General features: G+C 53.5%; 2 protein-coding genes across 2 annotated transcripts; one reads left to right on the top strand and one right to left on the bottom strand.

Moving 5' to 3' along the window:
• Positions 1–649: 649 nt before the first annotated feature.
• Positions 650–15,279, top strand: PLVAP (plasmalemma vesicle associated protein). Its single transcript, XM_060144702.1, has 6 exons — positions 650–1,113; positions 7,265–7,361; positions 7,480–8,192; positions 10,142–10,199; positions 10,335–10,416; positions 14,637–15,279. Exons 1-6 carry the CDS (start codon positions 745–747, stop codon positions 14,641–14,643), a joined length of 1,326 nt encoding a protein of 441 aa, XP_060000685.1. The 5' UTR covers positions 650–744; the 3' UTR covers positions 14,644–15,279.
• GTPBP3 (GTP binding protein 3, mitochondrial) lies at positions 14,993–23,418 on the bottom strand. Its single transcript, XM_060144701.1, has 10 exons — positions 23,330–23,418; positions 22,734–22,987; positions 22,538–22,624; positions 22,245–22,447; positions 22,001–22,073; positions 21,762–21,905; positions 21,203–21,368; positions 20,692–20,970; positions 18,011–20,518; positions 14,993–15,461 (listed from the first exon to the last, which is right to left on the bottom strand). The coding sequence occupies exons 1-9, from the start codon at positions 23,380–23,382 to the stop codon at positions 20,293–20,295; spliced, it is 1,485 nt and encodes a 494-aa protein (XP_060000684.1). The 5' UTR covers positions 23,383–23,418; the 3' UTR covers positions 14,993–15,461; positions 18,011–20,292.
• Between the last annotated feature and the right edge of the window lie 931 nt (positions 23,419–24,349).

The raw sequence follows: 24,349 nt of genomic DNA, 5'->3' as shown, positions 1-24,349 counted from the left end.
AGCCCCTCAGTCACGCTCACCCTGGCCCCAGGTTCACTGCTGCCTGTGCTTACTAAGCGCCTACACGAGCCGGGCATTGGGTGGGATGACAGCTAGGGGAACCCACGCCACCACCATCCACCCATCAGCCCTCTGTGAGGCCTTCCTGTGCCAATTACTGAGCTCCTACCATGTGCCTGGCCCTCAGCTAAGCGCTCTGCACAATTTAGCTCCTGTGATCATCACTGCCATGTAAGATGGGCACACATCTGTAGCCAGCCCTCCCTGAGGGGAGGTGAGTCCAGCTCTGTGAACGACCAGAGTGAGACACCCAGGCGGTGCTTTCTCCTCCCTTCGTCTCGGTATCCTCCTCCCCACGATGGGGATGTCGACATGAGGTCATAGGCAGGTGAGACCAGCTCTGGGCACAAAGCAAGGGCAGGTGGGGAAAATGAGGCTCAGCAAGGCCGAGAACGCCTGGTCCCCTCGCCGGTGCCCCACCCAGCGTTAATCAGAGAGGCCCAGACGTGACACGGTGCCCTCCCCCCTTCCCTTCACAGCCCGGGTGGGAGTGTTGTGATAACCCACAGCCCCCGTTTCCTCCTGGCCAGGAAGGAGCCAGGCAGAGGAAGTATTAAGAGGAGTAATATAAACACTTCCCCCCTCCCCCCTGCCGTGGCAAGGTCTAGAAGGGGCAGAAGCCACCACCCAGAGCAGACCAGCCAGCAGAGCAGTGCCGGTGCACCGGGCAGAAGCTGGGAGGAGATGGGCTCGGCGATGGAGCACGGGGGACCCTATTCACGGGCAGGGGGCAGCCCCAGGGGCTGCTGGTACTACCTGCGCTATTTTTTCCTCTTTGTCTCGCTCATCCAATTCCTCATCATCCTGGGCCTTGTCCTCTTTATGGTCTACGGCAACGCGCACGTGAGTACCGAATCCAACCTGCAGGCCACCGAGCGCCGGGCTGACGGCCTCTACGGCCAGGTGGTGGGGCTCACAGCCTCCCAGGCCAACCTGTCCGAGAAGCTCAACCTCACCTCCCGCGCCAAGGATGCCATCATGCTGATGCTGCTAAACGCCCGCCGCGACCTGGACCGAATCAACGCCAGCTTCCGCCAGTGTCAGGCTGACCGGGTAAGTCCACAGGCCGGACACCCGTCCCGGGGAACCCTAGGCTGGTCACCTCACGTCTCTGAGTTTCACTTTCCTCGTTCATGAGACAGGGACAGTCACGGACCCTATGTTTTGCGTGCCGAGCCCGTGTAGAGAAGCAATGCGTATTTTGTCTGTATATCTCATGCAATACTTGGGACACACTTAGACTAAAATATGATTTGTGGTCTATCTGGAGTTCAAGTTGAACTGGGCATCCGGTCTGTGGTCAGACCTAGGCCCATGGCTTAATGTGTATAAAGCGCCCAGAACGTACCAGCGCACACTAGCTGCAAGTAAGACCTGGCTTAATAAACGCTCAGAGTGTTGGATTCTTAGCAATTAGTATGAATGGTTCAGGTTTGCCTGAGGTTGGATGTCCGCTTAGGAAATATTATCTCTTCGTTGAGTCCCAGGAGGTAGGGAGAAGATTTCAAACCCTTTTGCAGAGGGGAAATGGAGGCCTAAGAAAAGAGGTGGCTTGTTGGGGGACGGGGGGCAGCAGGGAGCAGAAATGGGCAACCCTGGGTCTCGTGGAGACTGTCATCCCCCCCTCGTACCCCCAACTCCTGTCAAACGCACTCAGCAAGATCCCCCATGTTCTCACACATACACGATTCCTCTGAGGAGGTCCCGTTCCTGGGAACACTGAGGAGATGTTGCCTCCTCAGGCTTTGGCTGGAATGGGGTGAGAGAAGGGGTGGGCAGGGGAAGGGAAGGGTTGGGGAGAGGGGCAGGCTCTCTTTCTCCCACAGGAGGTGTCTGGGCTGTTTGGGGCAGGGGACCGTGGAAAGAAAAGGCCTTTACTGGGGCTTCAGACCACCCAGCCCCTGCCACTGGGCAGGAAGGATGTGCACAGCTCCCCTCAGAACTGCCCAGGCAAGGGTGAGGTCTCCCCATCTCATTCCCCCAGGACAGGGCCGGTCCCCCTTAGATCCTCAGAAAAAGGTGAGTCTCCCTCAGACCCCCAAATGAGGCAAGTCCCCCCTCAGACCACAGGGCTGGACCATGTACCCCCTCAAATGCTCCCCACTCCTGACAAGGGCAGCTCCCTCAGACTTCTCAGTTCCCGGGAACTGGCCCTTTTGAATCTTTCAGGACACGCATGGTCTTCCGGTCCAGGAGCCATTAGCAATCCCAGGATCATAAAGTTTTATTCTTTTGTTTTTTGGATTATGTTTTTCGTTTCTGGCCACGCTGCGCTAGGATCTTAGTTCCCCCACCAGGGATGAAACCCATGCCCTATGCAGTGGAAGCCCAGGGTCTTAACCACTGGACCTCCAGGGAAATCCCTTTTTTGTTGTTGTTTTTGGTTTGGGTTTTTTTTGTTTTTATCATAAAGTTTCAGACATTCACACGCATCTCCGAATCCCGGACGGCCCCATTGTAGAATATCAGAAATCTAAGAATCTGCCTCTTTACAACTTTAAATTTTGAAAATCGTAGCTTTCCCCCCCCACACAAGTTGACAAATTCCTCTGTCCTGGAGCCCCTCAGGGTTTTCTCCAAGGACCCCCCAGGAAGCGGGCACTGATGCTGGGGAGTAGCCCCACCCCTGCCACGGCAGCCCCACATGTCTGATGGTACCAAGTATGAATTTTGATCTTTCCCTGATCCTGGTGGTGCTATGAGATGGATTTTTTTCTTAAATTCTCTGCAAATGCAGTTGCATTTCTGGCTCTGAGACCCTGGGAGAGAAAGGGGAAATTAACTCAGTGTGTTTTTTTTAGGGTATGCCCCACTCGGCCTGGGTCAAGGAAGCACCTCCACCCAGGACGCATGCGGGAGAGATTTTTTTTGTCATGGATTTTTCTTCATTCAGCATTCGTAATAATCTTTTTGATGGTCAAATTATCCTGAAATAGGCCGTAGGAACACCCTCAATCTGGCTCCTGTGTCTTTTGGTGGAACTCCATGAGTCTTTGAGAGCTTCCTTGCTTTATGTCCTAACAAATATTCCAGAAAACCCTTCAGACTGTTTATACTTGTCCACTAATCAATTAGTTCTCTCCCTCTGAGTCCAGGGCAACCATGGCTACAGGAAAGTGAGGGAGAGACTCCTGAATTACTTCATAAAGATGTACCTGAACACTCCTTAACAAGAGAAGATACTTTTTTTGTATTGTCGGATTGCACTAGATCTAAGTAAATAGTCTCCTCGTCATCTTGACATCTGAGAACCTGTGCAGAAAAATACTTCTGTATTTTTGGGAGCTATCTCCTCCAACTGGAAGAAAACCTCTTTCGCACTTCATCTTTGGAGGCAACTCGTACCCTGAGATCTTCCCTTTCTGTAGTTAAGGCTTTTGAAAACAGACGTCACAGGAGCTTCCAGAGCTATTTCTGTCCTCCCCCATGCCCAGGTCATTAGGACAGGGCCAGCTTCCAAAGGAGTAAGGACAAAAAGTGACAGAAAAGCACACCCTCTTCACCCTTCATACCTTTCCTTGTTATATTTCTGCAGAGCGTTCTGTTCCAAAGTTTTAAAGCCATAAAAAACGTTATAAAGTTAAAATGTAATTCACATGCCATACAATTGGCCCATTTCAAGTGTACATACGGGGACTTACCTGGCGGTCCAGCAGTTGTGACTCACACTTCCACTGCAGGGGACACTGCAGGGGACACGGGTTCGATCCCTGGTCCGGGAACTAAGATCCTGCATGCCGTGCGGTGCGGCCAAAAAGAATAGTAATAATTAAGTGTATATAATTTAAAAAAAAAGTGTAGATGAAAGAAAAATGTGTACATAACAATGATTTTTAGTACATTCACAGAGTTGGGCAACCGTCAGCACAATTCAGTTTAGAACATTTTCATCACCCCCAAGAGAAACGCCACCAGCAGTCACTTCCCCTTCCCCCTCACCCAGCCTCTGACAAACACAAATCTGCTGTATGTTTCTATGGATTTACTTACTCTAGAGATTTCCTTTAAATGGAATCATGCACTATATGCCCTTTTGTGTCTGGGTTCTCACCCTCAGCATGATGTTTTCAAGGTTCATCCTCATTGTAGCGTGTGTCAATGCTTCATTCCTTTTGATAGTCGAATAATATTCCACTGTACGGATGGATCACGTTTTATCCATTCATCTGTGGATGAAACACTTGGGCTGTTTCTACCTTTTCGCTACTGCTGTGAATATCTGTGTGCAAGTTTTAGTGTGAACATATGCTTCCACTGCTCTTGGGTATATATACCTAGGAGTGGAATTGCTGGGTCATAGTGTAATTCTATGTTTAACTTTTAGAAAAACTTGCCAGGCTGCTTTCCACTGTGGCTCCACCATTTTTACATTCCCATCAGTACTGCCTGCGAATTCTGTCTCTCCACATCCTTACCAACACTTGCCCATTCTTGTTTTTTGTTTTATTTATAGCCATCCTAATGGTTGTGAGGTGATATCTCATCACGGTTTTCATTTGCATTTCCTGATGACTGAAGATGATGAACGTCTTTTGATGTGCTGGTTGACCTTTTATATATCTTCTCTGGAGAAACATCTATTCAGATGCTTTGCCTAGTTTTCAATTGGGTTGTTTTTTATTATTAATTTCCAAGAGTTTACTTTTATATATTCTGGTTACTATTCTCATCATCAGACACACGATTTGCAAATATTTTCCCATCTACGGGTTGTTTTTTTCCCTTTCTTAATGTTGTCCTTTCACGCACAAGTTTTTAAGTCCAATGTATCTGCTTTTTCTTCTGTTGCTTGTGCTTTTGGTATCATATCTAAGAAACCCTTGCCAAATCCAAAGTCATGCAGAGTTAACACCTGTTTTCTTCTCAGGAGTTTTATAGCTTAAGCCCTTACATGTAGGTCTTGGACCCGTCTTGAGCTAATTTTTGTATATGGTGTGAGGTAGGGGTCCAACTGCCTGCGAATTCTGTCTCTCCACATCCTTACCAACACTTGCCCATTCTTGTTTTTTGTTTTATTTATAGCCATCCTAATGGTTGTGAGGTGATATCTCATCACGGTTTTCATTTGCATTTCCTGATGACTGAAGATGATGAACGTCTTTTGATGTGCTGGTTGACCTTTTATATATCTTCTCTGGAGAAACATCTATTCAGATGCTTTGCCTAGTTTTCAATTGGGTTGTTTTTTATTATTAATTTCCAAGAGTTTACTTTTATATATTCTGGTTACTATTCTCATCATCAGACACACGATTTGCAAATATTTTCCCATCTACGGGTTGTTTTTTTCCCTTTCTTAATGTTGTCCTTTCATGCACAAGTTTTTAAGTCCAATGTATCTGCTTTTTCTTCTGTTGCTTGTGCTTTTGGTATCATATCTAAGAAACCCTTGCCAAATCCAAAGTCATGCAGAGTTAACACCTGTTTTCTTCTCAGGAGTTTTATAGCTTAAGCCCTTACATGTAGGTCTTGGACCCGTCTTGAGCTAATTTTTGTATATGGTGTGAGGTAGGGGTCCAAGTTCATTCCTTAGTGTGTGGCTGCCCAGTGCCAGCACCACTTGTTGAAGAGAATCTTCTTTCCCATGAAACGATCTTGGCATCCGTATTAGTTTGCTAGGCGTGTCTTACAGTACCACAAATCAGGTGGCTTAAATAACAGAAACTTATTTTCGCACAAGCGCACGTTCAAGATGTTGGTGGAATTCTTTCCCTCCCAGGCCCATCAGGATCTGTTCCATGTCTCTCTCCTTGGCCTGTTGATGGCTGTCTTCTCTCTGTGTCTTCACATCATGTTCCCTCTGTGCATGTCTGGGTGTCCAGATTTCCTCTTACGAGGACCCACCCTAATGACTTCATCTTAACTTAACTGCCTCTTTAAAGACCCTGTCTCCAAATACATTTACGTTCTGAGGTCCTGAGAATCAGGGCTTCAACATGGGAATTTGGGGTGAGGGACACAATCCAGCCCATAACAGCATTCTTGTCAAAAAAAAAAAAAATCTGTTTTTTGGGGAATTCCCTGGCGGGCCAGTGGTTGGGACTCAGCGCTTTCACTGCTGAGGGCACAGGTTCAATCCCTGGTTGGAGAATTAAGATTCCCCCAAGCCACACAGCACAGCCAAAATCCGTTATTAATTGGCCGTAAATGTTTTCAAGGTTCATTCAAGTTGTAGAATATATCAGTGCTTTGTTCCTTTTTATTGCCAAATAGTATTAATCATAACTTTTTTTTTATCTTGGTTGACTAAAATGCCTAGGGAAAGAGGTGGGTTTTTTTTTTTAATTTATTTATTTTGGCTGCGTTGGATCTTCATTGCTGCGCGCGGGCTTTTCTCTAGTTGCGGCCAGCGGGGGCTACTCTTCGTTGCAGTGTGCGGACTTCTTATTGCGGTGGCTTCTCTTGTTGTGGAGCACGGGCTCTAGGCGCACGGGCTTCAGTAGTTGTGGCACGTGGGCTCAGTAGTTGTGGCTCTTGGGCTCTAGAGCACAGGCTCAGTAGTTGTGGCTCACAGGCTTAGTTGCTCCACGGTATGTGGGATCTTCCCAGACCAGGAATCGAACCCATGTCCCCTGCATTGGCAGTCAGATTCTTAACCATTGCACCACCAGGGAAGTCCAGGTGGGGTTTCTTTTAACTTTTTTTTTAATTGAATGAATGGAAGATCCTTTAAATTCTATAGTGCTTTACAGTTTTCAAAAGTTTCACACACATGATTTCATACAATCCCATAATACCCTTTTTTAAATTTCCTACCCCTATATTCCCCCTCCCCTCTTCCCTCTCCCCACTGGTAACCACTAGTTTGTTCTTTATCTGTGAGTCTGCTTCTGTTTTGTTATATTCACTAGTTTGTTGTATTTTTTAGATTCCACATATAAGTGATATCATACGATATTTGTCTTTCTCTGTCTAACTTATTTCACTTAGCATAATGCCCTCCAGGTCCATCCACGTGGCTGCAAGTGGCAAAATGTCATTCTTTTTTATGGCTGAGTAGTATTCCATTGTCCATAATCATAACAACTTTTGAAGATCAGACCAGCATCCCCTGTAGAGAAGCCATGTCCTTGTGAACTATGCCAACACAGACCACCTGGGTGCTGGATCTGAGGCCCCAGCCCTGAGAATCTGGGCAGCGCCGGGGGCAGGGGGTCCCACAGGAGCCGGACACTGAGCTCTGTCCTGTGTCACATCCGGACAGGTGATCTACATGAACAACCAGCGGTACATGGCTGCCATCATCTTGAGTGAGAAACAATGCCAAGAACAACTCAAAGAAAGTAACAAGAGCTGCGATGGTGAGTGGGTTAGGGTTAGGGTTACAATTATGGACAGTGGAGAGCAGGGTAGCTGACTCCCCACCCAGTCTCTTGGCAGCCCCCAACCTTCCTGACTCTTATGGTCCTATACCCTTAGCTTTGGCCCTCACACTGAACCAGAAAGCCAAGACACTGGAGGTGGAGCTGGCAAAGGAGAAGGTGGTATGTACCAAAGACAAGGACAGTCTGGCGTTGTGCAAGCGAGCGATGGAGGAACAGCTGGCCGAGTGCAGCAAAGCCCAGGAGCAGCAGCGGCAGGAGCGACAGCTGGCCGAGGACCGTCTGCAGAAGGTGCAGGCCCTCTGCCTCCCGCTGGACAAGGACAAGTTTGAGATCGAGCTGCGCAACCTCTGGAGGGACTCCATCATCCCGCGCTCCCTTGAAAGCCTGGGCTACAGTATGTTCCATCCCCTTGGCTCGGAACTGCCCTCCATCCGGAGAACCTGCGACCACATGCCCACCCTCATGAGCTCCAAGGTGGAGGAGCTGGCCCGGAGCTTGCGGGCTGGCATCGAGCGTGTGACCCGTGAGAACTCGGACCTCCAGCGCCAGAAGCTGGAGGCCGAACAGGGTCTGCGCGCCAGTCAGGAGGCCAAGGAGAAGGTGGGGAAGGAGGCCCAGGCCCGGGAGGCCAAGCTCCAGGCTGAATGTGCCCGGCAGACCCAGCTGGCCCTGGAGGAGAAAGCAGTGCTGCGGAAGGAGCGTGACAACCTGGCCAAGGAGTTGGAGGAGAAGAAGCGGGAGGCTGAGCAGCTCAAGATACAGCTGGCTGTCAGCAACTCGGCCCTGGACACCTGCATCAAGGCGAAGGTGGGCCAGAGGTCCCTGGCTTCAGGTTGCATTCGGGGTGGGTCTGGAGGCCAAGCTGATGGTGATGTTGAAGTTGGGTTTGAACTTTTTTTTTTTTTTCCTTGGTGTGGAGGTTGGCTTCCCAGTCTAGGTTGGGTTACTTAGACTCACTTGAGAATTTCACTGGTTTCACTGATGTCAGGATTGAGGCAGAGCTCGGAATGGGGATCAGCATTGAGAAAAGGTGTCGGGTTAAGACTGGAGCTGGAGGTCGGGTGGCTGTCAGGTCCAGGGTTGAGTGAGGGGCAAATCTAGAATTGTGGTTGCTTTGGGGTTGGGGTGAGCTGAGACACTGAGGGTGGATTTAGGCTTGAGGCTGAGATCAGACATGGGTGACTGTGCGTCTAATGCTTTAGGATTGTGGTTATGTATTAACGTAAGGATTTCATTGGCATTAGGTTTGGGGTGGAGTTTGGATTGGGAATGACATTAAGAAAGGGTTAAGGACTGGGGTTGAGTTTAGGAAGGCAGGTGGGCCTCAAAATTGCCTTAAGTTTAGGATTAGGGACTCATCCAGTGTCGGTGTCAGGGTTGGGATGGGTTTGAGTTGAGTTGAAGGATCAGGGGGCACCAGGTTAAGGACTGGAAGTGATACTGGGCTTAGGGTGAGGGTTAAGGCAGGTCTAGAGAAAGGCTTCACGTGGACTCTAAGTTTGTGCTTAGAGTTGGGTCAAGGTGGGTTCTTGGTGACTCCTGTGTCTAGAGTTGATTTGGGTTAAGGTTAGGGTTCCATGTAAGATTTCATTAGTCTTAGAATTAGGTCGAGTTTGGCGTTTGGATTGTGAGGAAAGGTTAAAAGTTGGGTCAGGGGTCACATGCAGGGTGGCTCTTGGATCAAGGATTTGGTGAAGAGCGAATCTAGGGTTTCAGGGGGTTTGGGATTGCATTCAGTTGAGGCTGGAGTTGGAGCTCAGGCGGGTGTAGGTGGTTGGTGGGCCTAGAGACGATTAGAAGTTTGGGACCAAGGGCGGATTCAGAACTTCATGGGCATTAAGATTGGAATTGGCATTGACCGTGGGCTAGGAGTTGAGATTGGGCTGCCTTTAGGGTGGCTGGTGTTAGGATATATTCGACGTGAAGGATTAGGTGAGCCTGGGCTTCGAGTGCAGGTCAAGACTGGGTCTAGAGTAGAAGCCGGGTGGACGTTGATCTTGGGCTGAGGCTGGGCTGGGGTTCTAACTCAGGTAGAGGCTGAGGTCTGAGGTTGAGCTGGGGTTGAGTGTGGTATTGGGAAGGTATTTATGGGTGGCTGTAGTGGAGTGCCGGGCTGGCGCTGAGGGAATGGGGGTGGGGGGGTAGATTTTTCATAGCGGCTGGGTCTAGGGGATGGGCTATGGTCAGAGTTAGATGTAAAGTTATGATCAGATCAGGTTTGTCATTGGGACTGGGTTAAGGTCAGGCTTTGATTCTAAGGGAGGTTCTGTTTTCAGGTTGGGATCTGATTTTAGGTGACTGAGTTCAGAACTGGTTTTGGATTTCAGGTTTGGAAGGATCCTCTCGGGGTCCTTCAAGGGATGGCATTGAGGATCGAGGGCCAGTTGGTTTACAGAGTGGGTCAGCTTCAGTCTGGAGCGGGGCTGGGTTGGGTGGATGGACTCCAATGGGGTCTTGGATTGGAGTCAGGCTGGCACCAAGGCTGTAATGGAGACTGTGGCAGGACCCCTGCAGAGTGGGGTCTCCGGGGGCTGCCAAGGGAAGCCGGTCCCTGCAGTCCCCGATCATTTGAAGGCAGGTGTCTACAGGTGATTATATATCCATCATCACGTGTCCTTCTCCATGGGTATCTGTCTGTTTTCTCTGCCCTGGAAGGAACTCAGGTCTCCAAGGGGGTGGAGAGGCAGGAAACTCCCTGGGACTCGTGTTTGGGATCCCTGGCCTCCACCAACCTCCTTTCACCCTTCTTCCCACAGTCGCAGTCAATACCAGTGCCAAGACCTGCAGGCCCTGCCCCCAATCCCCCGCCCATTGGTGAGTGACAGAGGGCAGAGCCAGGAGAGGGGGGCGGATTCCACCTTGGATCCTGGGTTGCCAGCCCATTCCCTGACCCTGGGGGGATGGTTACTAAGGCATTAGGTCGGGGCTGACCCCTCCCTCTCTTGGCAGACCCAGCTGGGCTGGAGGAATTCAAGAGGAGGATCCTGGAGTCCCAGCGACCCCCTGCCAGCAGTGTCTTAGCATCAGCTAGGTGAGGCTCTGGACGGGCTGAGACAGTTCAGTCTCAGGCTTTGGATGAGGCTGGGTACAGGACTGGGGTGGAGGGAGGCTCGCATCACACTTGTTGCTTCCTTAATCGAGCACTTGCTGTATACCAGGCCCTATGCTGGACCCAGGGGATACAGCAGTGACCAAGACACACACAGTTCCATTCATGAAACTCCCGAGTAGTGGGCCAAAGAGACAATGAAGGAGGCAGGGTGACCAAGAACCTACCACGATTGGATGCTTACTGTGATCTTGGCACAGTCCTAAGCTCTCTGCCCAATTAACTCATTTAATCCTCAGAATCCTAATCCATGGGTGAGCTACTGTTATCCCCACTTTCTGGATGAAGCAAATGAGGCACAGAGAGGGTGTGCATCGTGCCCCAGGTAACACAGCCAGAGCTGGGACATGAACCTAGGTGATCAGACTCCAGACAGGAAAGGGAGGGCCTGGATGAGGAAGGGAACTTTGAGCTGGAGGCTAGACAAGAGCTGGCCTGGGGGAAGGCAAGGGGAACAGTGCTCCAGGTGGCAAGAACAGCCAGGGCAAAGGCCCTGTGGATGGACTAGGGTGGCAGAAGTGAACAGAGCCGAGGAAGGGGAAGAGGGACAGCAGTGTCCGAGAGTGACCCTGGGCCTCTCACTCCACCCTTCTGAGCCGCACTTTCTACTTCTATAAACATGAGGGTCTCTGGGCTTCCCTGGTGGCGCAGTGGTTGAGAGCCCGCCTGACGATGCAGGGGGACGCGAGTTCATGCCCCGGTCCGGGAAGATCCCACATGCCGCGGAACGGGTGGGCCCGTGAGCCATGGCCGCTGAGCCTGCGCGTCCCGAGCCTGTGCTCCGCAACGGGAGAGGCCACAACAGTGAGAGGCCCACATACTGCAAAAAAAAAAAAAAAAAAAAAGGGGGGTGTCTGAAATCAAAGGCATGCAAATGCTTTGCCAGCCATCAAGTGCTGTCCACACATGGCTGGAGGAGCAAGGAACCCAGGGCCTCAGTGGGGAGCATCAAGGGTGCCTGGCACATGTTCAGGTGATGGCTCCATGCCTTTGACCCCCTCACTGCCTCCCAGGGCCTGGTCATCTCTTGGACGACACCCTGTGCGTCACGGGGAAGGTGACTCAGACCACAGCTCGAAGAACACCCTGTGCTCCCTCCAGGGTCACTCTTACACCCCCCCCAACCCCCCACCCCCTACCCTGTTCAGGACCACACTGCTGACCTAGGATGGGCAGCCCATTTGTAGTTTAGGACCTGAGGTTTGAGGAGGTATGTGGGATTTTTGTCAGACCCCTCTGATCCCAAAGCCTGTGGCATCAACAGTTTTGCCACCAGGCTACTGTGAAGCTAGGTCTATTTCAGCCCCAGCATGCTAAACAAAGCCCTTGGGGCCAAAAAGATTTCCAAACGTCTGTCATTAACTCCCCACGGTCCTCCGCACCCAGCTCCATCTTCACTATGCCTCTTCTTACATACTCCCTCTGATGGGGAGCTCACTCCCTTACGGAACTGGGTCCCCTCGCTCTGGATAGCTCTGCCTGGGAGAAATCCCTCAGCCTCGGGCAGCCTGCAGAGAGGGAAGCAAGGGGGTAGGGAGAACACCCTGCTCTGAGCAAACAGTTTTCCTCTCTCCATCTTGGCCTGAAGCCATCATGGCAAGGAAGGAGGTTCTATTATTATCCCCATTTCTCAGAGGAGGGAACTGAGGCCCCAGGGAAGTGATCAGCCCGGGGTCATGCGTCAGCAAGTCAGGGCTGGAGCCAGGCTCCCAGTCCAAGCCTGTCCCGGTCGCAGCTGAGGATGGGGAAGCTCTTGACATTGTTTACCCCAAATGACGTTCCCCCCCCCCCCCCGCCCACCGCCACGGAGGAAACAATGTGTACTTAAGCCTGTGCCCCTCCTGCTTCTCTCTGCAGTGTCACAGGAAGGGCTTCTGGTCCATGGGCTCCCGCTTTGATTTGCCTTCCTCTGAGAGAGGGGCCGGGCATGAGCAGGCTGGGGTCTTCGGCTCCGGTTTTGAGCCCCAGCTCGGCCAGGCACTCAGTGGACAGCCAGTGAGTGACTGAATCGTAACGTCCAAATTTTATATGCACCCAACAGGGGACCAGATCCGAGGCCCCGCATCAAATCACCCACCCCATGATGGGGACTGTTGATTCCTTTTCCACTCATTCCTTCCGGGCCTCGAGAAAGTCTGCGCTGCTGCTAACTCACCCTAATGCCTCCCAGACCCTTGCAGTTCTCCCATAGTCACAGAGGGAGGGCAGACCCAGGCTCCGGCGTCAGCTGCACTTGAGAACATGGTCTTGCTTTTTCACTGAACATTTTTAAGTGGTTTTCTATTAATGGCAAATGCACCAGCTTTCCTTTACTTGGTAAGACTGAGTATCCTTTGGAGATCACTTTATTTAAATTAAAAAAACACAACACAATGGAGGTGAAGACAAATATTAAGTGAATATTGGTGTAGCGGCTACGTGGCTGGAGATGGCACAAGTCACAATGTGGAAGGTTGAAGATGGGAGCTCAGCCCTGGCTCTGAGCCGAGCACACAGTGAGTGTCGATTCAAGTTCACTGCCATCACTATGACCGTTTGTTTTTTCATTCAACCCATATTTCTTGAGCAGCTGCTGGGTGCTGAGGACACAGGGAGGAATAAGGCACAGAAATCCAAATCCCCACCCTCGAGCGGCTGACAGTCTAGTGGGGGAGGTGGATGACAAACCAGATGAGGGAGCCATGATAGGGACCCTTGGTGATGAGTGAAACAGAAAAGGGATGAGGGAGCTTGAGGAGGTTGGAATTTTCCGCGGGGGTGGGGTGGGGGCGGGGCCAGGGCAGGCTTCACTGAGGAGGTGACATTTGAGCAGAGAACTAAAGAAGATGAGGGAGGAGCCATGAGGGGGTTCTCAGAAGGGTGCACCAGGCAGTGAGCACAGCCCGTGCAAAGGCCCTGAGGCAAGACCATCCATGCCCGGTGAGTTTGAGTGAGGCAGCTGGTGTGGCTGGAGCTGAGTGATCGAGGGGAGCGTGGGAGGAGGTGAGGTCAGGATAAATCAGGCAGGGCCTTGGGGCTGCAGTGAGGACTTTGGGAGCCCTGGGAAGGCTGTGAACAGCAGAGGATGTGACCCGACTCAGGTGTTCACAGGCTCATTCTGGTCGCTGTTGTGGAGGGTGAAGGTGGGAACCTGAGACAGGGGTGAAGGCGACTGTGCTGGTCCAGATGAGCGATGGGGTTTAGGAGCCCCAGTCTCTGAAAATGGCCAGGGATGACCCTCCCTTGCAGGCTGGTGAGCAGGAGTTAAAGGATGTCTGTCGGGGCTGCCTTGGAGCCTGTAAATCCTGGTAGAGGACAGAGCCTGGAGCTGGGAAGGGGGGCACCAGAGCCAGCCAAGGAACGTGAGGCTGCGGGGGCCCCAGGGAAGAGCCAGGGAAGGAAGGGAGGGGGCCAGCGGAAGCAGGACTTGGCAGAGGCCCCCACCTCCCCCATCAGGAAACAGCCTCTGAGCCAACCTCTGACCCCTCGTGAGAACCTTTGGCAGGCCCAGGAGGGGGAGGGGCATCCCAGACAGCGGGATGGCTCCTGCAAAGGCAAGGGGGAGGGGCGGAAGTGAAGTGATGGCTCTGAGAATCTGGGGGGTACTTTGTCAGGTTTTGATTCCCCAGTGGGGAGGCCTGGTGGAGGCACAGTGGGTGGAGCCTTGAATGCCAGATACAGAAGATCTGGCTTTGTCCCAAGGGCGCTGGGGAGCCATGGGAGCATGTGAGTAGGGGCAGGCTCATTAGAAAAACCCTCCTGGGAATGAGTGAGGGGCCAGGTCTAGGTCAGTTCTGTGTAGACCAAAAGGGAAACTGAGGCCCTGCCTGGGGGCCGGGGGGCCGGGGACTTTGGGCAAACACCCAGGATCCCCAGGGCCTTAGGGAGCAAAGGGGAGAGAGTCAGACAGACTGCAACAGAGGCCTGGAGCGCAGGAGGCGGCCCCTCTGAACCTCAGTCTATATAATGGATAGGCACACATCTCAGTCCCACCTGTCCCACAGAGGTTCAACAAGGCGAAGTCTAAGGGCAGGTTGAAACCGGCAGGAGCCCTAGGGTTCTTGGGAACAAGAAGGGGCCCAGGGGAAGAGGCAGGCCCAGGCGAGGTTTGTCCTGCCGTCTGTCTGTCTGACTATTGTATTCCCATCTCCTTCCTGCCCCAGTGGCTGAGGAGGCTCTAGGCCCCGAGGACCGAGGGGTGGCCCCGACTCACCGGTCTGGAGACTAGGTGCAGCGAGACGCCCACGGCGAGGGACACAGCCAGGGTGGAGTCAGATAACGCACGCACGACAAAGGGGGCGCCCTTGGCCTGCGTCCTCTGCTCATCCTCCGCCACACCGCACCCACACCCCCTAACACTCTCTCCGCACCACACAATCCCTCACCCCCTAGATGCCGGGACGACGTCACAGATGCAGTGACATCAATCACACAGACATGGTGGTGACGTCACACAGAGACAAGGCAATGACATCACAGAGATACACGGCGCCATCACACACGCACTTTCTGCCCAGCCCTTGCCCAGAATCACATCCCTTTGTGCACGCGGGTCAAGGCACCCACAGCATCCCACACTCAGCTGGAGCATCTTAGTGCTCCAGGTCTGGGGGAGTGAGAACAGGAAGACATTCACCTTCGTCCTCCCCTGAGAGTTTCCAGGCCCCCAAGAGAGGGAGCATCTGGTCCAGGGGACCCCTCAGAGCCCACGAGGGTGCTGCCCCTTCACTCTCTCTCCCCTCCATATCCAGCCCTGCCTGTGACCCATATAAATGTTAGTGGCACTAAATAAATGTTATCAAATCCGTTCAAAGACTCCAGAGTCATGATTTCTGCTTTGAAAAGGTACCATCAGGCTCTGAGTGAGAAAAAAAAACTAGGAATAGGATGAAAGCTGAAGAATCCCATCGCCAGCGTCCCCAGGTCAGAAGACCCTTCAACCCGGAGCAAACGTGAGTAGACACCAGCTTCCCCCAAGCGGTAGGCATCTCCATATGTGAAGAGAAATGGCAAAATCATAGTCAATAAGGGTTTCATGAAATGCCTACAAAACCCCACATTGTGACAGCATTGTTGTCAATTTAGTGTTTGTTTAAAATAGCAGCTTTTTTTCCTATTTTTTTAAAAAGCATATATTTAAAAAGCAGTTTCTTAAATAAATACAAATAAAAAGCGGTTTCTGAAAAAGCAGATTATCTATTTGTAGCTTTTGTTTTTGCTAGGTTTGCAGAGATTCCCCCAGGTACAGACAACAATTACTGAGGTACCACAGCCTGTTTTGCAGTAACTCCTCCTCACCAAAATGATTCCAGAACAATATCACAAAAGTCCCAGGCATTTGTTTTGTTTGAGGTTTTTTGGTGGGAAGATGGGATGTTAGAAAGGGCACCAGTGTCCAATTAGGGAGCACTTCAACTGACTGATCACTAAATTAGCAGGAAGCCGGGGAAATTTTGCACATTAGATGAACACAGGGACATCACAACATACCCAACAGACTGGGGAAAAAAGTGTTAAAAAGCTATAATACCGACTGCTGGTGAAGATGTAGAGAAAAGGGCATTTTCCTACGGGACTGGTAGAAATGAACATCTCATCCTGGCCCTTCTGGAATTAGTTTGATGATATTTAATAAAAATGAAGACAGGGAATTCCCTGGTAGTCCAGTGGGTAGGACTCTGCCCTTTCACTGACCAGAGCCCAGGTTCAATCCCTGGTCGGGCAACTAAGATCCCGCAAGCTGTGTGGCGTGACCAAAAAAAGAAAAGTGAAGACATACAAATCCTTCGGCTCAGCAATCCCATTCCTGGGACTTTATCCCCGAGAAGTGAAAACTCCAGGAAACAAAGCAAATGGCCATTGGTGGTAAATGGCCTAAAAATTGTGGTCAAGGGCTTCCCTGGTGGCGCAGTGGTTGAGAGTCCGCCTGCCGATGCAGGGGACACACGGGTTCGTGCCCCGGTCCAGGAAGATCCCACATGCCGCGGAGCGGCTGGGCCCGTGAGCCATGGCCGCTGAGCCTGCGTGTCCGGAGCCTGTGCTCCACAACGGGAGAGGCCACAGCAGTGAGAGGCCCGCGTATTGCAAAAAAAAAAAAAAAAAAATTGTGGTCTAGAATCTCAGCTTGTCTGTCTCTCCACTTTGATTCCCTCCCAGCCCATCCCCTGGGACCTTGGACAGGGAGGGGATGAATCACGAGGAGCCGAGGCTGGCAACGCCACGCTTAGGGCAGGCTAGTCAGGAGGGACAAAGGAGCGATATTTCCTGGATACAGGAACCCGGGCGAGAGACGGGCCGCTGCAGGAAACACTCGGCTGGGGCCCCGCCAAGCAAGGGCAGGAGGGTCAGCCAGGCCTGGCCGCCCAGACGGGCCAGTCTGGAGGCCCCAAGGAAGCAGGGACGTCCCTGACCCTGAGCCTACTGCCTGAGCAGCCTGGAGTCCTGGGGAGGAGGCCGACAGCAGCCAACCCCAAGCAACCGTGGGACACCTGAGTTTGGCTTCCAGACTCTGACATTCCTGCATTCAAATCTTGGCTCAGTCCATCTCAGCCTCCATTTACTCACCTAGAAATAAGTGTAATAATAATCACCCTAGGGGCCTCCCTGGCCGTCCAGTGGTTAAGATGACGTGCTTCCACTGCAGCGGGCAAGGGTGCGATCTCTCGTCGGGGAACTAAGATCCCGCAAGCAGTGCGGTGCGTCCAGAATCGTCATCATCACCATCCTTAACTCTCTGGACCCATGGGCGCAGGTCTCTGATTCTTGGTTGGTCTCTCCCATTCAGAGCAGCCCAATATCATCCTTCTAATCAGCCCCCACACCCGATCTATTCGTCATGGGATCTGACCATGTGCCTCTCCCGCTCACATACCCTCCATGGCTCCTCATTACCCTGGGAACAAAGCCCAGTTCCTCAGCTCTCTTGTGCCCTCCCTCCTCACACACAGTGCCGCCTTTGCCTCCAGCTGTCCTGGACCTTTGACTCTTTGACTACTCAGTGACTTTTGTGTTGTGCCCTCAGACTAGAATGCCTTTTTCTTGCCTGCAAATTCTTCTTCCCCCAAGGCCCAACCCTAGAGATCTCTCCTCCAGGCAGCCCCCCTAGATGCTCCAGGCATAGTTCTTGCTCCCTCTGGGTACCTCTTGGGCCCCATCCTTCCCTCTTCCCAGCCCTGACCCTGTAGCTCTGACTTCTCCAGGCTGGTGTCCTCCCCATCTCCACCCCCGCCCCGCGGGGAGTCAGGTAGGGGTTGAGTACCAGTCAGGGAGTAATTGGCAGACCCTGTGGTCCAGCCGCTGGGTGAGGTTCTGACACTTTGGGGATTTCCTGTGACCTCTATAAATAACCCCCATGGCTGCTTCCCACAAACCGCCTCTCCCTTCTTGGAAAAAAGGGACCATAGCCAAGGACCTCAGTCCAGCTGTGTGCCAGGGCCCAGGCATCCTTCCCCAAAAGCATCTCCCCCACCCAGACCCCACTCACCCCTCCTGGGAGCCCTCCAGGCCCTGCCCACACAGAGGACATCTGGGCACCCACCTCTTCTAGACCCAGATTGTTGCTTCTTCTTGTCTTTCTGCAAAATGGACATAATAGTAATATCCATGCACTAAACTCATGGAGTGACCCTTTCCCTCCAGAAGCCTTTCATGGTGGGGGTTGGGGGGCAGCAGCTGTCGAACAAGCAGACAAATCAACAGACTGTGACATATTGCAATGAAGTCATGAAGAAACGGGGTCGGAGGTCCCTTTAGTTGGGTGGTAGGCCCTGGACACCTCCCAGCCTCTGCTCACGTGTCCCCTGAAACCGAGTTTGTATCTTCAACTACTGGAGGTGATTTTTTTTCTGATTCTGGAAAAGATCCTGACCCTATTTGAGACTCCATGTCCACCTCTGGCAAAAGGGGAGTTAACCGTTCATATGCCACCAGGTGGGTGTGGAAGCCTAAGGTCCCGGAGCTTCCCTGGAGGACTGCCAGGCACCTTCTTTGTTAGAGCAAAGCGCCCTCTGCTGGTTCATCACCACCACGTCAGGTCACCCATAAGCCTTGGAATCAAAGGCCTCGCTATCAGGATCTTCCTCTCCTCCTGGACCTCTTCTCCCTCCTCTCTAGCCCTCATCACTCTACTTCCAGCCACACTAGCCACCTTGCTGTCCCTCGAACACACCGTGATGCTCCCACCTCAGGGCCTTTGCACGTGCCGTGCCCTCCGCCTGGGATGCTCTTGCTAGCCTCTCCCATCTGGTTTCCTTCTTCTCACCTTTCAGATGTCGGTGCAGATGCCACCTCTGCAGGGCAGCCTGCCCTTATGTCCACCCCTGACCAGGTCAGGCTTCCTCATTGTAAGTTTGCCCAGCAGCCATCAGGCCTCACCGAAAGGAACTGTGTCTCTTCTTTAACAAGGGCAGGATTTATGTCTGCTTATTCCCCTCAATGATCCCAGCCCCCTACACACGGCCTGTTGCCCAGAAGGCCTGCAGTGAACTCAAATTGAACTTGAACAGACCTATGTGCAAATCCCAAAGCTGGGGACCTCCAGCAACTAACTACTTCTCTGAACCTGTTTCCTCACCTATAAAACTGTAACAAAATACCCACTGTATTGTGCTGTTATGAAGATCCCATCAAATGATGTGTACGGTTCTAACACATAGTAGGTGCTGGATAAATATTCACTGAATGAGTGAATGAATCACTGAATGAATGACTAAGCATGAAAAGGAAGTAGATAAAAGAAGATAAAAGAAGCAAAGTTTCGGGACTTCCCAGGCAGTCCGGTGGTTAAGACTCCGTGCTTCCAATGCAGGGGGCGCGGGTTCGATCCCTGGTCGGGGAACTAAGACCCCACATGCCATGTGGCACAGCCAAAAAGAAAATAAATACATAAATAAATAAATAAATAAAAATTAAGGGCTTCCCTGGTGGCGCAGTGGTTAAGAATCCGCCTGCCAATGCAGGGGACACGGGTTCAAGCCCCACTCTGGGAAGAACCCACATGCCGCGGAGCAACTAAGCCCATGCACCACAACTACTGAGCCTGTGCTCTAGAGCCTGCGCACCACAACTACTGAAGCCCGCGCGCCTAGAGCCCATGCTCCGCAACAAGAGAAGCCACCGCGATGAGAAGCCCGTGCACCACAACGAAGAGTAGCCCCTGCTTGCCGCAACTAGAGAAAGCCTGCATGCAGCAACGAAGACCCAATGTAGCCAAAAATATAAATAAATTAATAAACTTATAAAAGAATAAAATAAAATTTAAAAATTAAAAAAAAAGAAGCAAAGTTGCAAGATTAATACTACAAAAAGGAATGACAGCTTGCAGAGCAATAAACACCAATTTGTGTACAAAATACAAGATACAACACACTTTATAGGTGCAGTCCCAAGTATGCAAACATGCAGAGAAAGTTCTGGAATTATACAAGTTAAGCTGTGACCCCAGGGAGGGGGTGTTTAAATGTTTCCGGATCACCTGAGTTTTTTATATTCCTTTGGTATTTGCAAAATAAGTTAAAAACTATGAAACAAAGACCCCTGAGACCCTCTGACCTCCACCCCAACCCTCCACTCCTAGTCCCCCAGCATCAAGTGCCAAAAGAGACCTCCATTCAGCCCCACTCCTGGGCCTGAACCCCCCGCAAGTCCCTGCTAGGGAATCTGGACAGCTGTGGCTTGGTCACAACCAGCAACAGAGGCTTCACCGTTTGGGGTCAAGTTCTTCCCCCAGGGGCTGAGACTCCCACTTGGCCTAAGCTGTTCCCAGATGCCTCAAGGCTTCTGGGTGTCCACCCAGCCTGGGTCTGAGCTTTGGCCGCCCCCTCACTTGCCCACGCAGAAGTCTTGGAAGATGATATCCAGGATCTCCTCGGTGCCCCCTCCGCCGGTGATGCGGGTCAGGTGCCCTCGGGCGACCCGAAGTGCTTCAGCCGCCAGGGCTAAGTCTTTCGCCTGCTTGTAGTGGCCAAGGGCATCCAGGCAGCCCTGGAGGTGATGCTGGTGCCTCGCCCGTGTCAGAAGTGGTGGGCCTGTGGATGGGTCCCCACACCTGGAAGGGACAAAGGATGGGGTCTCTCTCAACATTCAAAGGGGTGAGGGATAATCATACCCATTTTTTAGATACAAAAACTGAGCTGGCAGGGTAGGTTCGTGCCCAAAGCCAGGGGCTCAGCCCCTGAACTTGGACAGAGGGAGGTTGCCCAGCGGGCAAGGGGGACTCACAATGCAGCCAGCTCCTTCCTCAGCGCTTCCAGGAGGCCATCCAGCCCCTCGCCAGTCAGGCAGGACAGCAACAGGTAAGGGGGCAGGTCAGCACTGGGATCTGGGCCCCCAGCTGGCAGCAGGTCCGACTTATTCAGCACCAGCAGGAGGCGCTGGCTGCACCCATTTGGGCTCCCGGCTCCCGCAGGGATGACAACGGTGTCCAGGAAGTTGCAGCTGGACGGAGAGGCCAGGTCAGAAGCATCCAGCACGGCCAGGATGAGGTCAGCCTGCTCCAGCCTGGGGAAGCGGGAAAACGGAGCGTGGACCTCAGAGTTGAGCAATTAGGAGCACTGGGCAGGGGCAGGGGCACAGGCCAAACTTAAAAAGCTGCCCTCCCCAGATAGCTGGGTCCCCACTTAATGGGGCTTAGTAGCCTTTCCTCATTAAGGAAGAATGAAAAATAAATGCAACCGGTTGAAACAGCAGAGGAAGGGCCCCGTTTCCCCCTCCCACCGCCCTGCCTGCCCACCTTTTTTGGGCGCGCCGCACGCCCTCCTGCTCCACAGGCCCCACGCCCTCCCGCAACCCCGCCGTGTCGCTCAGCAGCGCCGGGAACCCGGCCAGGTCCACGGGGGTCTCCAGCACATCTCGGGTGGTCCCCGGCTCCGGGGATACGATGGACACAGGCTTCCGGCCTGGGGGTGGGGTCAGAGGAAAGGGGAGGAATGGAGATGAGGGAGCCCCTCCCCCAAGACTCCACCCACCCCCACCCCCACCCCCAGGCTGGACCTTTTTCACTGCCTTGACCTCTCCCGTTGCAGAGCACAGGTTCCGGACGCGCAGGCTCAGCGGCCATGGCTCACGGGCCCAGCCGCTCCGCGGCATGTGGCATCCTCCCGGACCGGGGCACGAACCCGCGTCCCCTTCATCGGCCACTCTCAACTACTGCGCCACCAGGGAAGCCCCGGGCTGGACCTTTTCTTCGACCTCCCTGGCCCCTTCCCCATCCCTGAAAGCTCGGTAGCCACCCACCCCCACCCCGCCCGCTCCTAGCCCCCTGCCCTGGGCCCCGCCCCCTGACCACGCACTGAGCAGGTTCACTAGGCTGCTCTTGCCGGCGTTGGGAGGTCCTGCAACCACTACATGAGCCCCTGAGCGGAGCCTCTGTCCGCGCCTGGCATCTCGAAGATGTGCGCCCAGCGCCACCTCCAGCTCCCGCACTTCACTGTCAGCTGTGGATGGAGGAAAGGAGAGGGAGTAAGGAGGCCTTGGGGGGCTGAGATGCCAAATGTCCCCACCTCCCACCCCCCCAGGCAGGCAGACCCACCTCGATCCAGGACGCCCTCTTCCAGGTTGTCATCCTCACCAAAATCGATATAGGCCTCCACGTGGGCCAGAGCCTGAGGGAGGGAGGGGTGGATAGTGTGATCACACAGAAACCTACCCCTCAATATGCCCAGGTCCAGCCCGACATAAGGGGTCAGACTGGAGGCTTATAGACAGGAAGCGCTAATATAGGAGATGGTTAGGTAGGGTCTCTGAGGCAAGGTATGAGCGAATGGTGTACTTGCCTTAGTGAGGGTCTCGGCCCAGCCGCGGCAGAGATGGCTCAGCTCCCCATCTAGCTGCCTCAGGGCCTGCCGCCGCTGTGCCTCTGTTTCTGCATGGATCAGATCCGCCAGCCCCTCCACCTCGGTCAGGCTCAGCTTCCCGTGAGCGAACGCCCTCCTGGTGAACTCGCCTGCCTCCGCAGGCCGCAGCCCTGGCACACTGCCTACGGGAAGGTCCAGGGTCCTGAGCCCCCCTGGCCCCTACCTAGGCCCACCGACATAGCCATATCTCAAACCCAAGGCTGCAGACTCACCCAGGGCCTGCAAGACACCACTCACCACAGCCGGGCCTCCATGCACGTGGAACTCCGCGCAATCCTCACCCGTGAAACTCTGGGGACCTAGTATGTTGAGGAGATAGGTGTCAGGAGGATACAGCCTGGGCAACGCCTGGAAGGAGGAAGCTGGGTCATCGGAGCTACATGCAGTTCTGGATCTGGAGCCCCTCACCCGGGAACCAAAGCACCAGCGCGCGGTCCAAAGGCTCCCCAGAGCGGGGGTCGCTGAGCAGGCGCAGGCAGGCTTTGCGGGCCGGGGGTAAGTCCCGGGGGGCCGTGAGGTTCCGGAGGGCCTCGCCGCTGGCGGGGCCGCTGGTTCGGATCACCGCGATGCCGCAGCGGCCTTGGCCGGAGCTCAGCGCGAAGACAGTGGCTCCGGAACCGGGGGCCGGGGCGCCACTGCCCTGGCGCGTGCACGGTCTGGGACTGGAGAGGAGGAGAGTCAGTCAGTGCATCTGAGAAGTTCTGCCGTCAGAGTGGCAGGTGGATAGTGGGCTCGATGGTCGGAAGCTGACCCAAGTGGAAGTTCTGCGGCTGGGGGATGGACAGACTGGAGGGTCTGAGGCCGGAAGATGACTGGATTGAGATCTCTGAGAGCAGAAGTTGACCCAGATGTGGGCTCTGCGGCAGGGGGATGGACAGATTGGGGCTTGGAAGAAGGGGAAAGGTGGTTCTGCCGCAGGGAACTGCGCCCCCAGATCCCAGGGAGAGGGTTTGGGGCCCAAGTAGCGCCCTACGCTGTCACACCCCTTCCCCAGGTCGCCCCACCTGCGAGGCCCACGTGCCGCCCGGGCTACCAGGGTCCACAGCCCCCGCCACATGGATTCGCAACCAGCGACACTCCTGCTCACCCAGCCCGGGAGTCTGCAAGTCCAGGCAGGAAGCCCCGCCCACTCCGCGGCACGACTGGTAAAGCGCTCAACGATTCTCGATTACCATTGGGCCCCTTAGAAGACGTACCGCCCACCCACTGAAGATCTTCGCTTCTACTGGCTGATGCCAGGGAAAGAGGCAAGGGGCTTGCACGCCGGGGTGCAGTGAAAGGGTGTTCCACCGGCAACATTAGACAGAATTTTTAGGATCCTAGAGCGGCCGGGATCCTAGACACCGGAAGTGAGAGGTGGAAGTAAGGACAGGGCTTGGCATAGAGCAGTGGGAATTATAGAGGCGAATGTTTGAGTCGAAGCAAGAGCGTCTCAGTGGCGGGAGTGATGAGTTCCGGGGGACCTACGCATTGGCTCTGGGAAAATCTTGTCAAAATTTCTGGGAAGACTTCTACTTGTTTTCTCGTAACTCTACAGTTTCTCGCCCCTCCCCATCTTTCCCTCCCGCCGTACCCTCGGCCTCGGATACCCTTCTTCATTTGACAAACTCTGCCTCAGTGCCTAGCTCCAAGGTCCCCCTCCGCCAGGAAACCTCCCAAGGACCCCCAGCACAGTCTTCTTTCCCTTCTGGGCTACTCTGGCCCAGGTCTGCTCCTGCAGAGTTGAGTGTCCGGTCTGTCTCTGGCTCCCCGGAAGCCAGAAAGGGGAGTCTCAAAGATTACTTTCAGGTTAACCCAGGACAGCGCCGGCTCGCGAAATAAAGCGCAGATGGTGGAATTCCAGGCACCAGATGGGCGGGGTCTCCGGGGGTGTTTTCTCGCGGCTAATTTTCTGGTTCTTGGACGGAGAGAGCGGGCAGCCCGCCTGTACTTCGGGAAGACGGGAACAGGACACAGTTCTAATGACCTCACGCCTCGCCCTGCTCAGTTTTTTCATTTGTAAAAGACGGGCGAATGATGACATT

Source organism: Lagenorhynchus albirostris, chromosome 3 (genome assembly GCF_949774975.1).
Source record: "Lagenorhynchus albirostris chromosome 3, mLagAlb1.1, whole genome shotgun sequence".
NCBI lineage: Eukaryota > Metazoa > Chordata > Mammalia > Artiodactyla > Delphinidae > Lagenorhynchus > Lagenorhynchus albirostris.
This window is presented reverse-complemented; position numbering and strand designations above follow the sequence as displayed.

What these genes read in the sequence shown, in the direction of transcription:
- GTPBP3 (XM_060144701.1), bottom strand. Translation starts at nt 23,382, where the DNA reads ATGTGGCGGGGGCTGTGGACCCTGGTAGCCCGGGCGGCACGTGGGCCT. An exon ending in CAGCCTAGTGAACCTGCTCA is followed by an intron (nt 21,369 to 21,761) that starts GTGCGTGGTCAG and finishes CCCCACCCCCAG; the next exon opens with GCCGGAAGCCTGTGTCCATC. An exon ending in GTGCGGCGCGCCCAAAAAAG is followed by an intron (nt 20,971 to 21,202) that starts GTGGGCAGGCAG and finishes CCGCTTCCCCAG; the next exon opens with GCTGGAGCAGGCTGACCTCA.
- PLVAP (XM_060144702.1), top strand. Translation starts at nt 745, where the DNA reads ATGGGCTCGGCGATGGAGCACGGGGGACCCTATTCACGGGCAGGGGGC. An exon ending in AAGTAACAAGAGCTGCGATG is followed by an intron (nt 7,362 to 7,479) that starts GTGAGTGGGTTA and finishes CTATACCCTTAG; the next exon opens with CTTTGGCCCTCACACTGAAC. An exon ending in ACACCTGCATCAAGGCGAAG is followed by an intron (nt 8,193 to 10,141) that starts GTGGGCCAGAGG and finishes TTCTTCCCACAG; the next exon opens with TCGCAGTCAATACCAGTGCC.